Here is a 17,151-nt window from a genome sequence, read left to right as displayed (position 1 = left end):
TCCGGGTAATCACAGGCCTCTGATCACGTGACCGGCGCCTCAGTCATTCAACTGCGGCTCCTCCGGTTCTCACCTGCTGGTGTTGGCCTCAACGTCTGTTAGGTGGTGGGATCGCTTCCCTAAGTCTCCTGCCGGCGCTCAGGCCTCCGGACCCTGTGGAAGACGTTCTGCCTTGGCGCCCTACCCCTGCTGTGGCCCCGACGTCCCGGACCACCGCATCCTTTCTGCCGCTTTGGGTGCGTTGGGGTTTCCAGGGTTCCTGAAGTAAGGCTGTGCTCCCTCAGGTTGTTTCGTCTGGGGCACCTGTCCCAGTGAGGCCACCCCTGCGGTTTACCTGGCCTCCCTGACGTGTGCCGGTTTCCCGCCGCTCTGACCCCTGCAGCCCTTCTCCGGTTCGGGGTTCCATTGTCTTTCCTTTCAGGCCTTCCCTGGGTTTATGAAACTGCGGGCCTTTCCCGCAGGGGCAGAGGACGTGAGGGACAGGCTGGGAGTGGAGGAGGACGAGTGAAAGGTATGCTTTCCCCAGGACTGAGCCACCTGGCCTGCTGGAGCTTGGAGTTGTTCAGGGACTTCGCTAACTGCCCTGAGACACCTTCAGCTTCCCCTGGAGGGGCCACTGGGGCTGAGTCTTCTTGGTTCCAGGGTGGCAGCTGGAGCCGGAATAAGCTGGCTTCTGCCTGGGCCCTGCCAGTCCACCTCAGACTTGCTTAGGCAGCAGTCCTCAGATGTAGAGATTAAGTTCCAAACTGACTAAGGTCTTTGGGATCCTGGAGTAGAATTTTACCTTTTTTTGTGGCTATGTAACCATGAGCTTATATTTTATGGAAAGGAACCTCTCTATGTTTACTGTCATGATAAAATCAAGCTTAAACTTTTATCTATTCGTTTAGGTGTGAGAATTACTTAAAAGCGCATTATTGTGGGTTCTCGTTGTCAAACTATACTCCCATTGTTGGTTGTTCCTAAATTGTAATTGGTATTTGCTCCCAACTTTCTTCTAAAATTGATTTTGAAAATGCTGTGCACTTTGGTTGAAAAACAGTCTTCTACGAAATTACATTCCCATTTTTGTTATATTAATCCAAATGAGTAATTTTAGAAAGAATTACAGGCTTTTCAAAAGTCACTTCAAAATGACGCATAGTAAATGTGATAAAATAATTGCTCCCATTGGTACTGTACACGTTTTTATTTTTTTCTGTCAGAAGAGGAACATTGATCTCAATTGTTTATAGGTAAAATATTTTTGTTATTTTCCCATTTTTATATGCCTTTTCATTTAAGCATAATTTCTGATGTCAGTGTCTTAGTTACTTTAAAAATCTTACTGCAATACTGTGCCAGAGATTAAGAAAAACCTTTTCTGGAAAAGACCTATAGAACACACTTTTATGGATCACCATGTAATGGGGCAAGATTTGAAATGTAATGATACTAATATTTAGGATATTTAATATTTATGTGGAATGCCTGGAGAGATTAAGGTGATAATGACTATATTATTTTTATAATTGTAGTGACTATTAAAAAATAATAACACCTGGTATTCTGGTTTTACCTTACATCAAAATTGAAGGTCTGTTGGAAAATATTCAAGATTTAAAATTTAGATGACCAAAATGGATATCCGGGGTGCCGTAGATGCTGCTGTTCCAACCAACATTATTGCTGCCAAGGCTGCAGAAGTCCGTGCAAACAAAGTGAACTGGCAGTCCTATCTTCAGTAAGTACTATTTGCTGTGAATCATGGGCAATCATGTGCTTTTTGGATCAGACTTTCTCATGGTCATGCCTCTATGAGAGAAATACTGGAAAAATACTACTAAATGTGGAAGAAAATACTTCCTTAGAATAATTAGCTGTCACAGGGAGATAGTATGGTGGAAACAGCTTGTGTCTCTGGTGAGGAGGCAGAGCTGCTCATAGTTGTGCATTTCTAGTGAGTGGGAAACCATAGGATGAGCATTAATAGACTATGGAGGGAGGAAGAAGATAATGTACAGGGCCTGCCACCAGCTCAGTATGCCTTTGTGATCAGTGCGGGGAAGGGTGGTGTTGCAGAATAGCTAAACACCTAGAAAAAGGCGTAGACATTTGAGTTCAAGACTTGAATTTGCATTGTGGTTCTGTCTACTAGTTTGGTGATCTTAGGGAAATCTTTTCTCAGAGGCTCATTAAAGTACATGTGAAATGGGGATACATATATGACAAGGTTTCCTCCCTAGCAAAATAACATATTTAAAGTTGAACACAAGCATTAGTATGTAGAATATACTCCTGACAAATTTCAGTTTTTTCCCCTTCTTGTGTGTATTAAGATTTAGCATGCTGGTGTTCTGTATTTATCTGTAATGTATTCATTTATTCTTGACTGTATTTTATCACATTGACTTTATTTCATATCTATTTTGATATAAAGGTGAGTTATTGAGAAAATTCAGATTTGCATATAAATTTTGAAAAAAAAGAATCTTTAGTTTTATACTTAATAGTTTGCTTTGGTGTAAGAAGGATATACAGTGTACACAATATGAATCATTTATTTCTGTTAATGTCACTTATCTAGTGTTTATTGACTTTCTACCAAATTTGAGGCATTTCCCCAGGCTTTGCTGCTACAAAAAGGTAAACTCATAGTTTAGTAGGGAAGTCAGATATATAAATAGTTCATTTTAATTCAGCATGTTAACTGCGATAGTAGAAAAGTGCACAGAATAAAAGAACAGTTGATCCTACCTAGATAGGAAGTTTTTCTGAAGGGGATGTTCAAAGGTAGGGAATTAAAAACAGCATTCTGAATGGGGAATAATAAACATGTTTTGGAGGCAGGCAATGGAGAGATGAGGCTGGAGAGGCAGCCAGAAGCCAATTGTGAAGGTCCTATGTGCCACTGGAAGGAATTTGGACTTGATTTTGTTAGTCAGTGCTTTGCAAGGTGATTACTGACCTGTGAAACCCATGGTTGACATGAAGGCCAATAAAGAAGCTCTGCCTGTAAAACAGATGAAAATGATAGTTGAATGGAGGTAGGACTGTACATCTCAGAGCCTCCTTTTGAGATCATTCACCATCCTCATTAGGGTTCCGAGGAGCAGGGTGGTTTTGAAATCACTTTATTGAGTTGTGATTGATATATATAAACCTGTACACATTTAAGATATAATGACTTGATGAGTTTGGAGATAAGTATACACTCATAAAACCATTACCACAATCTATACCTTAAGTATATCCATCTGCAAAAGTTTCCTCCCACCTTTTTTATTTTATTTTACTTTACTTTGTGATAAGAGCACTTAACATAAGGTGTACCCTGTTAGCAAATTTTTAAGCATACAATACAATATTGTTAACTTTAGGCACTGTGACATACATTAGCTCTGTAGGACTTATATAACTGAAACTTTGTATCCTTGATTATTTATTTCTCCCTCCTGCCAGCTCCCAGCAACTACCAGTCTACTATTTTAGACTGTTCTTTTATAAATAGGATCATGTAGTGTTTGTTCTTTTGTGTCTGGCTTATTTTACTTAGCATAATGTCTCCCAGGTACATTCATGTTGTAGGAAATGACAGGATTTCATTCTTTTTTTTTTTTAAAGACTGGATATGCCCTGGCTGTTGTAGCTCAGTGGATCGAGCACAGGCCTGTGAAGCAAGGGGTTGCTGGTTCAATTCCCAGTCAGGGCACATGCCTGGGTTGCAGGCCAGGTCCCCAGTGGGGATACTTGAGAGGCAACCACACATTGATATTTCTCTCCCACTCTTTCTCTTTCCCTTCCCCTCTCTCTAAAAATAAATAAATAACATATTTTTAAAAAAGAGTGGACACTATTTCACTGTATGTAAATACCACATACTCCTTACCCTTTTATCCACCCATGGACACTTGGGTGGTTTTCATACCTTGGCTATAATGAAGAAGGCTGTCATGTACATGGAATGCACATATCTCTTTGAGGTCCTGATTTCAGTTCCTTTGGATATGTACCCAGAAGTAGGATTGCTGGATCACATGGTAATTTTATTTTTAATTTTTTAGTAACCTCCATACTGTTTTCCATAGTGACTGCATCAATTTGTATTCTCACCAGTAGTGCACAACTGTTCCCTTTTCTGTACCACTTTGAAAAACACTTGATATCTTTTCTTTTTTGATAATAGCCATCCTAACCGGTGTAAGGTGGTATCTCATTGTGGTTTTCACTTGCATTTTCCTGATGATTAGTGATGTTGAGCGTATTTTCGTGTACCCATTCATCGGCTTGTTTTTTTGTTGTTATTGAGTTGTATGAGTTTTTAATATAATTTTAATATTACCTCTTACCAGATACATGGTTTGCAAATATTTTCTCCCATTCCAAACAGTGTCTTTTTATTTTGTTCATTTCTTCTTTTGCTGTGCAGGAGCTTTTTCGTTTGCTGTACTTCCATGTGTTTATTTTTGCTTTGTTGCCTCTGCTTTTGGTATCATACCCAAGAAATCATTGCCCAAGCCAATGGCAAGAAGCTTTTTCCCTGTGTTTTCTTCTAGGAGCTTTACTATTTCGGGTTTTACATTTTTCTTTGATCTATTTTGAGTTGATTTCTGTGTATGGGATAAGATTAGGGTCCAATTTTATTCTTTTGCATGTGGCTGTTCAATTTGCCCACAATGGTATATTGAAGATACTATCTTTTACCCATTGTGTGTTCTTGGCACCCTTATCGAAGATCAGCTGACCATGTATGTAGGGATGTGTTTCTGGGCCCGAGAAGCACAGTTTTGAAATTACTGTTGTAGGTAATAGAAACAACTGACGTTTGTAAAGTGGGAGTTAGATGATCAGATTCGTCTTTTGGTTGGATTGTTCTACCAACAATGTAGAGGATAGATGGACAACGAGCCTAGAACTAGGGCGAGGCAATAGCAGTATTCAAGTTGTTGGAATGGATAGAATTGGATGCATGTGAGAATGTCTTATTGATTGATTTGATGTGAGAAGGTGAAAATAATCCAGGATGACTTCTGGATTCCCCAAAGGGAATGAATTGTTGTGGACCCACCAACTCCAGGGAAGCACAAAGAGGGACTTTCTGATGTTTTCTTTGTTCATCTGTATCTGTGAAATTAGGATTGTGAGCTCTTTGTCCTAATGTTAGTGCAGAGTGTATTCAGACTAGAGTACAAACAGTTTCATGTTTATAAAACCTGATTCTGTTTATAACCTAAATAGAACAATATTGTTATTGATCATAAAGCACTGGCTGACTGAAAGAAGTAGAAGAACTTGGGACATTTTTTGTTACATGGAGATTTTTAATTGCTTTCTCTTCTGTTCCTCCTGTTTCAAGACCTCCATACTATATAAGTTGTATTCTCCCTTTTTCCTATTTCTGCCCTTTATTCATTTGTCCATCTCATGAATTTCTTTTATAAAACCTCTTTGCTTTGTTGTGTCTGTGCACAAATGTTAACTCTGTGCCTGCTGTTAAGCTGTTGGTTGTGGGCGTGAAATGTGTCTCCCTTAAAAGAATTTACAGATTTTTAGAGGCCAGACAGGACACATGAATTATCAGTGAATCTTATATCCCCTTATATTCTGATAAAACCTATGGAAGAGTTCCTCAATGTCAAAGGCTAAGAATGTTTTATTCCTCACAAATTATGTTGTTATGAAAATGCAGTGTTTTAAAATTTTATTTGTATTTAATTGAACCTTTTCTTTATAATCCACCTAGACAGTACATAAGTGAATGGGTGTGGCTATATTTCGGTCAAACTGCAATTTAGTAAAACTGTATCCTGAGGATATGAGAATCATAAAATATTGTACTTTCTCTTAAGTTTAAAGTTTGATAAGGAAACAAACTTTTAAAAAAGATTTTACTTATTTATTTTTAGAGAGAGGGGAAGGGAAGGAAAAAGAGAAGGAGAGAAAGAAACATCAGTGTGTGGTTGCGTCTTACGTGTCCCGCAATGGAGACCTGACCTGCAACCCAGTCATGTGCCCTGACTGGGAGTCTAAACAGCAATCCTTTGGTTTGCAAGCCTGTGCCGCATTCATTAAGTTCTATCAACCAGGAAGGAAACAAACTTTTAACAAAAAAATTAAAATGGAGGTATATTTAAAGTTTTCTCAGACAACAGAAGGAATGAGCACATAATTGCCTGGAAGCATTGGTGATGTCTTTGCAGGACACATAAAGATAATTGTAGGAGTTGTCTAAGCAGAAATTCTGTGGGCTGCTGTGAAGGAAACTCCACGCAGGATGCTGAGACTTGGAAGAACATGTAGTGCTGGAGGGAGAGCTTTAGGTAGTGTGGTGTGGCTCCCTGCAGGCTGCTGCAGGCCAGTTTTCGATGCCTTCATTCACCATTTTCATAGACCAAAAACTTAGGAGTCATCTTGACTCTTATCTTTCCCTCACAATGTATATCCCATATATTAACAAATTTATTTAGTCATATGTCTGATACATGTCCCAGATCAGACCACTTTTCTCCAGTTCCACCATGGCTACTGCCTTAGTGCAGGCTGTCATCTCATCTCATGTGCTCTCTTGTTAGAGTTAGAGACTTGCATCTGGCAGCTCTGCTTTAACTGTTCCCCCATAGCAGCAATTCTTTAGCTGTGAGATGAGAGTCATTTTTAAAAATATTAATCAAAGAGATTAAGCCCTGGCTGGTATAGCTCAGTGGATTGAGCACAGGCCTGCAAACCAGAAAGAGATTATGCTACACTGCTCACAGTCCTCTAGCTACTTTGATGTTCTTGCTCTTTTTCACATAGCAAGCTTATTGCTGCCCCAAGGTCTTCGGACTTCCATTTCTGTCTCCCCTCAGATCACTTGGCTTATTAAGTCACTTCATTCAGGTTTCTGTGCAGATGACTTCAGCAAGGCTTTCTCTGAAGTTCAGCTAAAATATATTGCTATCTAACTCCTTACCTGGCCTTAGTTGTTTTTTTTTTTCACGGCATTTACAATCCTGGCATTACGGTGGTGTGTATGTGAGTGTGTGTATTTTAAAAAGTACTTATTTCTGTCTTTGTGTATTTTCTGTTTTCCCCACTGGAATGCAAGCTCAAAGAGGGATGCCTAATTCATAACTTATGTTGCCTGTTCTTAAATGTGTCAGGCACAAAGTAGGCTCTCAATTAATATTGGCTGATAAAATCATGAATGAACAGAGTATTTGTTGGAAAGTGGTGGAGATTAGTGTTTGGAAGAGGAAGTAGCATACTGTTTCACATAATTTTTATTGCAATACTGTGATATAAGTTTTTTCTTTTCTTATTTTAAAGATGAGAAAGCTTTTCAGATAGGATAAATAACATGTACATGCTCATATGGGTTTTACTTAATCAAGTGATTAAAATAATTTTTATTGAATGCCTCTGCCTGAGTGCTAGGTAGAGTTGCCATTAAAATTCACAGTCTGATTGATAAGAAAGGAGTGATATGATCAGATGTGTGCTTGAGAAAGTTGTCTGGTAGTAAGTAAGAGAGGTGTGGAGGAAGGTTGGATTAGAAGCAGGGAAATGCTTTGGAAGACTACTCTAGAGGCAAGGAAGTCAAGAAAAATGACATTAGGTAGAAGAATTGTTAGGACTGATGCCTGATTGGGCATGGGTTGCTAGAGAAGAGAGCAGATCCCTTAACCTGCTACATTCAAGAGAAAAGATTTGAAACAAAATAAAAAAGGTTTCTTGCAACAAATGCAATGAGCTGTGACTTCAGAAGGAATGTCTTGCCAAATACAAACAATTACTTAAATGGGAAAGAAAGCAGAAAAATTGTAAGAGTACCAAGTGTAATATATACTTACTTAATGGTAGAAAAACTGCATCTTTTTCACATACTTACCCTATTTACAAAGGTTTTGATGCGCTTTAATAGATTAGTACAGCAAAATTTGGGGGTAAAATCATTTAAGCTAGGGAGTTCAGTTTTTTGGGGACACTTCATTTATTTGGGGACCAAAAGCAGGCAGGATGACCCTGTTATCTTTGTTCCAGAGTGCTGAATGCATTTTATATTTAGTGGTATATGACATTCTTAGCCACAGTGGCAACAGGACAAAGTGTATCTTTTTTGCTTCCATTTTCCCACTAGTCAGGCTGGGGTTGGAGTGGGTATAAAGATATGTATATGTTAGTGACCTTATTTCTGCCCCTGTGGGGTCTGGAATGCCTCTCTTACCTGTGGGAGGAGAGGTTCAATACACACATGTGGAGGAGGACTGCAGGAGGTTGACCTGGAGCTCAGACTGTGAGTTAGCAGTGCAGAGAGTAGAGGGGAGCACTTGAGAATCCATGGAGTGAAAAATGAAGAGAGCTTCCCACAGAGCCTGAACACAGGGAGGAGATGAACAGTAGGTGAAGAGGACTGAGGAGTAGTGGCTTGAGGAAGATGAGAAGAATCCAGAAGTTAAGCAAGAAAGTGTCAGGTGTGGCTGCATCATCTCTGGCCACAGAGATGGGCTCTAGAAAAACAAGGACTGAAAATTCTTCTTTGGGTTGGTAGAGAAGGGATTGTTGAAAAAAATCAATGCATGAGAATAGTTTTTTAAAAAGTCATGTTAAATAAAGGAACATATATGAAAACAAAGTTATAGTGCTTAAAAATGGAATTGATGAAGTCCAGAGGCAAATTAAAAACATAGAAAATAATTCATTACCTAGTAATAGTGTTTACAAAACCCAGAAGGGATAAAGTAAATTACTGAGACTTTGAATACAAAAAGTCAAGATCATCTTTGGAGGAGGGCTGTGGTTGTATGTAGGAGTGGCAGGAAGTGTGAAATTCAGCTTTCTTCTTTTGGGAAGGGGACCTCTCACTTTCTCAGATTGTCCTGTGCACTTAGGGAAACTTTCCTTTAGGATTTTGCCTGAACTCTGACTGCTCTTTGTTTCAGTGCAGCATGTCCCACACTGCATCCCTGGCCCTCCTGGGAACACTCTCTTCACAGATAACCTACACACTAATCCTCATCTCAGGGCCTGCTGCCACTAGGGACCTAATCCGGAGACAGCTCTGAAAAAGGACCACACTTCTATAATTATGCATTTTGGAAAACCTGCTTCAAATTCAGTGTTTCCCTGGTTGGGTTTTGTTCAACATTAGTCCCTCAACTTACTCTGGGGGCGGCTTTTTAAACCACTGAGTAAAAGCAATACATTGATGCTGTTTGAATGACAAAGCATACTACAGAAAGTTTTTAAATACTAAATGTGTTTTTATTCCATGTTTATACACACCAAGTGTTTTTCCTTGTGTGTTTTCATGGAGCAGGGCAGGTAGTATTGTGATATCCTTTTCACTGGTGTAGAAAATAGTAATCAGAGAGGTAATGACCTGCTAAAATTTCACAACTGGATTGGAATGCTTCTCTAGATTGACTCAAATTCTATATTTTCCTGCTATACTAATGGTCTGAAAGAATTGACAAGTATTCTGAATTGACACGCATCCTCAGTGCCCAGTCTCACTGAGGCTAGCAAGGCTGTTCTGCTGACATGTCTTTTTCACCTGGGAGCATCAGGTAGTGGGTTTGCTGTGACGTATTTGAGTCCTTGATGTGTGGAGCAGTTGGGAGGTCAAGCTGGATTGGATTGGAAGGTGCCAGGTTCAGTTATAATGGTGTTGACTTTGTGATAATGGTAGAGGTAGAATTAGAGATGGTGTGGGAGAGAGAGAAGATAGGACTCTGTTGATTTGAATTTCACCAAAGGAAAGAGTTTGGGAAAGAAAAGTGAGATTCCAAAGACTGAACTCTGTAGAGGAGCCTTGAAGAGTAAAGAGCCATTGAAGAAGGGACCACTGGAAGTAGGAGGAAACAGGATGGTGTGGGGTGATTACTGGGAGGATAAAGGATCAGGATAGAGAAGTTACTTGTTTTCTGAGAGGAGGAAGATCACATTTTCCTGAGTCTGGAGGAAAAGAGTATATTGGAGAAAATGATTGTAGAAGTTCATGTAAAGTATCTTTAGTCTTGACAAATTAGAAGGCCAAGTGAATTGCTTAGCTTGGGAGGGGAATAAAGGTGGGGCTTTGGATTGTTCTAAGAGGTGCCATGTTATTGCATGCATACTATGGGCTAGGCACTGTGCTAACCACCTCATCTGAATTGTGTAATTTCATTCTCACTTCAGCCCCTTAAAAACAATGTGGTTGTTGTTGCTATTTTGCAGATGAATTAACTCAGGTCCAGAGAGGTCCCATGATGTGTAAGTGGTGGAGCTGGGCATTGAACTCAGGTCTGTTTGATGGCAGGGCCCATGAATCAAGCCTCATGGTTTACTAAGGAGAGAGGAGGAAGACTGAAATTTCTGCATCGCTTGCTTACAGGGGTTATTCAACTCTTACTGAACAAAAACAACTTATTTTTAATTTCTAGGGGACAGATGATTTCTGCTGAAGATTGTGAATTCATTCAAAGGTTTGAAATGAAAAGAAGTCCTGAGGAAAAGCAAGAGATGCTTCAAACTGAAGGCAGTCAGGTGCTTGATGAAAATATTGTATTATGAACACTTCCCATATCATTAAAAACTCTAGAAATGTTTTCTAATTACTCTATGATATTCTGTTGTGGGTGTGCATTGAAATTTAACTACAAATCCTTTTTATTGAAAAAGTTTTTGTGCGATTTCCAATTTTCTTTGCTAATTTTGGAAAACAACTTATGTTTATTCTTTTATCCTTTTCTGCATTTCTGAAAATCTTAGGAGAGAGTCCTAGAAGGGAAATGACTGTTTCAGAATATATATCAACACTTTTAAAGGTGCTAAACTTTTTTTGTGGAAAAAATTTTTACTTTGTATTCTTGCTAGAATAATAAGCAGTTTCGCTATCCAGCAGATTTTCTTATATTGGACCCTGATTGGCTGAAGGAGCTCATATACAACTTAGTCTGATTCTCACAATTTGTCATTCTGTGTCCTGGGAAATTTGGGAAGAAAATGTATTGGTGGTTTCAGTTTTTGTTGCATTCCAGAGAGACTGTAACATAGTTGATAACTTGACGAATGGAGATAGGGCAAAGCCTTCTTTTTTTAAATAAATATATTTTATTGACTATGCTATTATAGTTGTCCCATTTCCCCTCCACCTTGCACACCCTCTCCCACCCACATGCCCCCCTTTAGTTCATGTCCATGGCTTGTACATGTAAGTTCTTTAGCTTCTACATTTCCCATACTATTCTTGCCCTCCCCGCTGTCTATTTTCTACCTACCACCTATGCTACTTATTTTCTGTACCTTTTCCCCCACTCTGCTCCTCCCACTCTGCTCCTCCCACTCTGCTCCTCCCACTCTGCTCCTCCCACTCTCCTCCTCCCACTCTCCTCCTCCCACTCTCCTCCTCCCACTCTCCTGTTGCTTACCCTCCATGTGATCTTCATTTCTGTGGTTCTGTTCCTGTTCTATTCTAATTCCAATTCCCAGTGCCCTTGTTGTTCTGCTTCTGTTCTGCTTTCTAGTAAATACCTGTTTCCCACAAATCAAGACCAATAATAATATTTGATTGTCTGCATAACTTAACCTTTATGTTAATCATGGGTAATTAAAATTTAATAGTTGCTAGGCCTGTTTACTTAAAAATAGTAAACATTTTGAAATTTATCACTAGAAATGAGCAAAAATCTGATGCAAGACATAGTAGGGTCCTCACATACTTCATCACAGTATTCATAATAGCTACACATTTTTTTGTAATGAAATCTCTTAGTGAACAGCATTTGTATCCTAATTTAGGCAAGCAAAATACAAGGGTGGGCAGAACTAGCTTTACAGTTGTGAGTACATGAAGCACAATTTATTCTTGTATTATTATTAATTATTGTATTATTGACCAAATGAACAGCTGTAAACCTACTTTTGCCAATCCCTGTGTTAAACTGAAATTCCATTAATATATTGTGTTTGTAGTTGAAAACAATAATTAACATTGATTTCATTTTTTTCTAGTGTGCTAAAACATTTATAAATTTGATGACTCATATCTCCAAAGAACAGACAGTTCAGTACATACTAACTATGGTTGATGATATGTTGCAGGTAGGTTTATTTTTTGCTTAATACATTTGATGACTTTATCTTTTTGTGTACTGCCCAGTAACAACATTTTTGTAAGGTTTCACTTATAGCACTGGTTCTCTTCTAGAGTGTATTGATATGTTTTTCTTCATTACATGAAGTATAATTTGCTAATAGTGTTAAAGATGGGAATGCCCACATACTGACTGCTTTTGTTGTTTTTCAGTATAGCAAGTAATCCAAAGGTATTTTTCTCAAAACACCTCAGAGTTCTTTGTGAACACCAGCAGTGTTTGGGGCCTTTCTTGAAGCTTTCCAGATGCTCTGTGTACTTATAGATGATATGGCTCCTTCACTTTCAGTCATTCAGCAGATTTCTTTGTCCCTATGATCCAGGCCAGTGTGAGGCATGGGGTCTTCAGTGTTGAATGTAGGCAAGATGCTTGCTATCAAAAACATTGTTTCTTTGGGGAATGTTTCGCTAATTGTCTGAGACTTTTCTAGTTGTGTAGAGTTTCTACTTATTGCCTAGTGTCCCTGAACACAGAGGGCCCTCCTTTATTTACGATTTTTCATTTTACAGCAGAGTTTATATAATCTAGGTTTAAATTGTTGGTAAATAGAGTAGGTCTTTTTGAAATAGGCTGTCTGGCTGCTAAATCCAATGCCTGTCTACATGTCTTAGGAGATTGAAGAAGAGTATCAGGCTGGCTGCTTTGGGGTCATTCTGTCAGTTTACAAGGAAAAATATTTATTGATGGCCTACTATTTGCCAAGTACTGTACTATGATTGATGATACAAAGGTTAGGAAAAATAGTGCTGGCTACCTAGGGGCCATCATGTCATCATAGGAGTGTAGTGATTTTATGATGTGAGTAAGGATCGATATCCAGCAGACGATGCAGGCCTCTCTGAGAATGACCTTTTCCCTTTTAGCACTTTTTCCTTTAAAAAAGTAAAGTTAAAAAAAATGGGGAATGTTGCCATTTGCCTTGGCTGTCTTGGCTACACCTAGTACTATACCTAGTACTTCACCTAGAACAGGAGGCTCTGAGTTGGTATGGAGACCTTGGTTTTATTTATGTCATATACACATAACACACACAAAAGTGCACACACAAGTATCCTCAATTTTTATACATGTACATATATCTGTAAATTAAAAACCATGAGTTCACACTCCCCCCAATTTCATTTCAGCTCAATACTACAGACTTTATTCTAGCTTCTTCCCGTACTTGTAATCTCTTCTGACACAGTGAGGTTGTGAGATCCTCTTATTCTTCATCTATTAACTCATTTATTCTACTTTATAATACAAAGAAGTTTTTTGACTTACCTAAACGTGAAGCCTTTTGTCTAGAGTTCAGTGTGTGTGTTTGTGGAATTTTTAAACTGAGGGTATGTAGTCAGCGTATTGTGTTCAGGATATTTATTTATTTACTCATGTATTCATTTGTTCATCACTTGAGGATAAGTTTGTATTGATTTTAGAGTGAGAGGAATGGAGAGAGAAAGAAACATTGATGGGTTGCCTCCTGTACATGTCCTTACAAGGCTTGTTCCCTGATCAAACCTGCAACCAGAATGTAGTTTTCAACCAATAGTATGCAGAGAAAATTTAGGTGAGAGGTAGAGTTTCCATTATTTGAATTAAGAAGTAATTGTTCTCATTTTCTGAATCCACCTGCTAGTGTGATATACTGTTTTTGACTGTCCTTATCTGTCCTGATTTTTCTGTCATAATATGCTAAGAATAATTTGGAACATTAGAGATTTCTCTAATTCCCTGTTTCCCTTGCCTACTTGTACACAGCTTGAGGTTCTTCCTGCTGATCCTTCCATCTCAAGCTTTGTGATCTTTCTGCACTTTTCCTATTTTGTTTGTGTGGAAGTAGGTTAGAGGTGTTGAGAACAACATGGAGAAGGGCAGGTCAGACGTTTGGGCTGAGAAGAAATTAACTTAAACTGCTACACCTTGTAGGGCTGGGATCTGTTATTTTAGCTCACTTGAGTTAAACTAATCACAGTAATTAAAGGTTATTTTATTTTTAAAATATCCCCACACCCATCCCATTCTCCTGCTCCATGACAACAGGGAGGAAAATCTAATACACACTGAAAAAAGAAAACACATGGATTGATGGGGCGTAAACTGAAGGATTGAGAAGCAGTGCACAGTTGTTACATTCTTTGGGAAAATACATTTGCATTAGTGATATCATTCCTTTTCTTTTTTAGGAAAATCATCAGCGTGTTAGCATTTTCTTTGACTATGCTAAACGGAGCAAGAACACTGCCTGGTCCTATTTTCTGCCAATGTTAAATCGCCAGGATCTCTTTACTGTTCACATGGTAAGTTTTGAATTGATCAAATGTTTGATTTAGGGAACAGACTTAAGTGGGCCATTTATAACACAGTGACCTCCCAGTTCATAAGGTAGTAACTGCTGTGGTGTTAGCTTTTCAAAGCAGAATTTTCTGATTGGTGTTTAATAATGGGAGGACCTGGGGAAGACAGAAGAGATAGGGTTGCCCTGATATAGTTAGAGTTTTGTAAAGTAATGATGAGTGAGTTGTTAGCATAAAAGCCTAGTAATTCACATGTGCAAATAGCTCTGGATATCTATGACAGGATTAAAAGAATTTTACTTTAGAAATTTTGCTTTAAAGCAGCTATTATGTTTAATTTTATTTTAATTAAGCAATTTTTAAATATTTTAAGTATACTACCATTTTATTTATTCATTTATTTTTAAGATTTTATTTATTTTTAGAGAGAAGGGAAGGGAAGGAGAATGAGAGGGAAAGAAACATCAGTATGTGGTTGCCTCTTGCTCCTTGGAGACCTGGCCCACAATGCAGGCATGTGCCCTGACTGGGAGTTGAACCAGAGACCCTTTGGTTCACAGGCTGGTGCTCAATCTGAGCTACGTACACCAGCCAGGGTCCTGTTTTAAACTTAGCCTGAAAGGCTATCTTTGGAAGTCTTAACATTGAAGAATCTTTTTAAAAAAAATATATTCTTACCTGAGGAGGATGTGTATTGATTTGAGAGAGGGAGAAAGTGTGGGGAGGGGAGAGAGAGAAAGAGAAAGAAAAAAGAAAAAAGAAACATCCATTGGTTGCCTCCTGTACATGCCCCAACCTGGGATCAAACCTTCAATCTAAGTATGTGTCTTGACTGGGAATCAAACCCACAACTTTTTGGTGTACAGGATGGTGCACCAACCGAGCCACCTGGCCAGGGCTGATGGATCTTTTAAGGAGTATGTGGAGAAGGTAGGAGAGGAGGGGTGAGAGAATAAATCTTTGACCAAGTCTTTTCTGTTCTCAACATGGAGTGAGCTATGGGGTGGGGAGAGCTCCTGAGGTCACTCATTTCAGTAGGTGCCTCTAAGTTTTTCAAATAAAAAAACCACTGTCAGTCAAACAATTTTGAGTATGCATGTTCTTTCTCTCTCCCCCCTTTTATACCCATATTCATTTATGTACTAGTGTATTCATATATTGTATATATTATAAAACATTTATAAAGAGAAATTAAAAAGGAGAACTCATGAAATAAACTATATTTTCAAGAATATTTAAAAGAAACCAGTAATATATTTTCTTCTTTCAAATTGTGGAGACTTGTTTTTATTGTCTGGATACCTGGTTTAAATATCTTCCTAATTTTGATGGTTTTATTTTATTTAATTTTTAATTTTTTTAAAAGATTTTATTTATTCTTTAAAGAGAGAAGAAGGGAAGGAGAAAGAAGGGAGAGAAACATCAATGTATGGTTGTTTCCCATGAGTCCCCCATTGGTAATTTTGATGGTTTTATAATAAAATTGACAAATATATTAAAGACCAAATGTAAATTTAGGGTAAAGTTCATCATTACTAATTGTGTTGTCAAATCCATGTTTTAATTTCTGTATGATTTCAGTTACTTTTAGCTAATCTTTTAAATTTTGAGGGTCACATTATCATTGGTTTATCATGTGCTGACGAAGGAGCTTTATGTTTCTACTCTATCAGAGTAGAAATATCAGATCTCTTATTCCTTTTTGTCTTTTCATTTTGACTGTGCTTACATGACTGATAATATTTTCAATCCTGGTTTCCTTACAGGAACCTTTTCAAGTCCCTTATCTATTTTGTAGAAGTTAGGTCAGTTTAAAGTAGGTAATGTATTTGTAAATTCACTTAGTTATGCACATGGAAATGTTAATATGTCAACTTAGTGAGTTAGTTGAGGTGCTGCTGTTAGCCCTTCATGGTACAGGATTCCAGATATGTCATGACATTTGAATGCTTGACATACTAGCTTTGAAAATGTGTCTCCATTACCTGGCTCAGCTGTATCCAAGTATATGAATATCAGTCCATCGACACAGGAATTATTTGGGGGTTAGATAACAGCCTTCCATTTTCTACTAGGGTTAATTATTGCTGAATTATTGGAGTTTTGAGACATTGATTGCGTGGATTGAGCACTGGCCTGTATACCAAAGGGTGGCTGGTTTGATTCCTAGTCATGGTGCATGCTTGGGTTGCAGGCCAGGTCAAGTTCCCAGTAGGGGTGCAGGAGAGGCAATTACACATTGATGTTTTTTTCCCTCTCTTCCCCTCTGTCTAAAATAAATAAATAAAATCTTTAATTTATTAAATTTATTCACTGAGTATATTAATTTATTCAATTTATTCAATTGCATTTATTAATTTATAAATATTTAAATACAAATCTTTAAAATAAAAAATAAAATCTTCAAAAAATATAAAATTGGGTTTCTGTGTGGAGAAAGTATTTTGTATGACCTATTTTGTGTATATATATGTGTACATATATTCAGATTTATTGTATAGTTCAGGTATACTTCACAAAATTGTAAGATATTTAAAGTGTACAAGATGATTTGATATACGTATAATACCTATTTAATAAAAATTCATGATTTTATAGCTTGAAGAAAAATGAGAAATCTTTGAATGAGGAGAAAAAGGTATATTTTTATACATCAAGAGAGATATCTGTTTAATACCAGGATATACTTTGTACCAAGATAAAAAATTTCAGGAGTGAAAACTCACAAGTGGCTTGGGATGAGCAGGGTACTGGCTGACAATTTGTTAATGAGATTG

At 38.0% G+C, this 17,151-nt stretch overlaps 1 protein-coding gene across 3 annotated transcripts in view; it reads left to right on the top strand.

Annotated features, from left to right (window-relative positions):
• Nucleotides 1-19: 19 nt before the first annotated feature.
• The window catches only part of ATP6V1H (ATPase H+ transporting V1 subunit H), a 130,814-nt gene continuing 113,682 nt past the window's right edge, over nt 20-17,151 (top strand). For 2 of the 3 annotated variants that reach the window (XM_037035371.1, XM_037035369.1), the window contains exons 1-5: nt 20-264; nt 1,577-1,723; nt 10,383-10,485; nt 11,953-12,042; nt 14,264-14,377. In XM_037035371.1, the coding sequence (XP_036891266.1) occupies nt 1,611-1,723; nt 10,383-10,485; nt 11,953-12,042; nt 14,264-14,377 (420 nt within the window). In that variant the 5' untranslated portion in view covers nt 20-264; nt 1,577-1,610. The remainder of the gene's footprint in view (nt 265-1,576; nt 1,724-10,382; nt 10,486-11,952; nt 12,043-14,263; nt 14,378-17,151) is intronic. The other variant, XM_037035370.1, reaches the window with a different exon arrangement.

Source organism: Sturnira hondurensis, unplaced genomic scaffold, assembly GCF_014824575.4.
Source record: "Sturnira hondurensis isolate 20B ecotype Veracruz unplaced genomic scaffold, ASM1482457v3 Scaffold0022258, whole genome shotgun sequence".
Classification (NCBI taxonomy): Eukaryota; Metazoa; Chordata; class Mammalia; order Chiroptera; family Phyllostomidae; genus Sturnira; species Sturnira hondurensis.
This window is presented reverse-complemented; position numbering and strand designations above follow the sequence as displayed.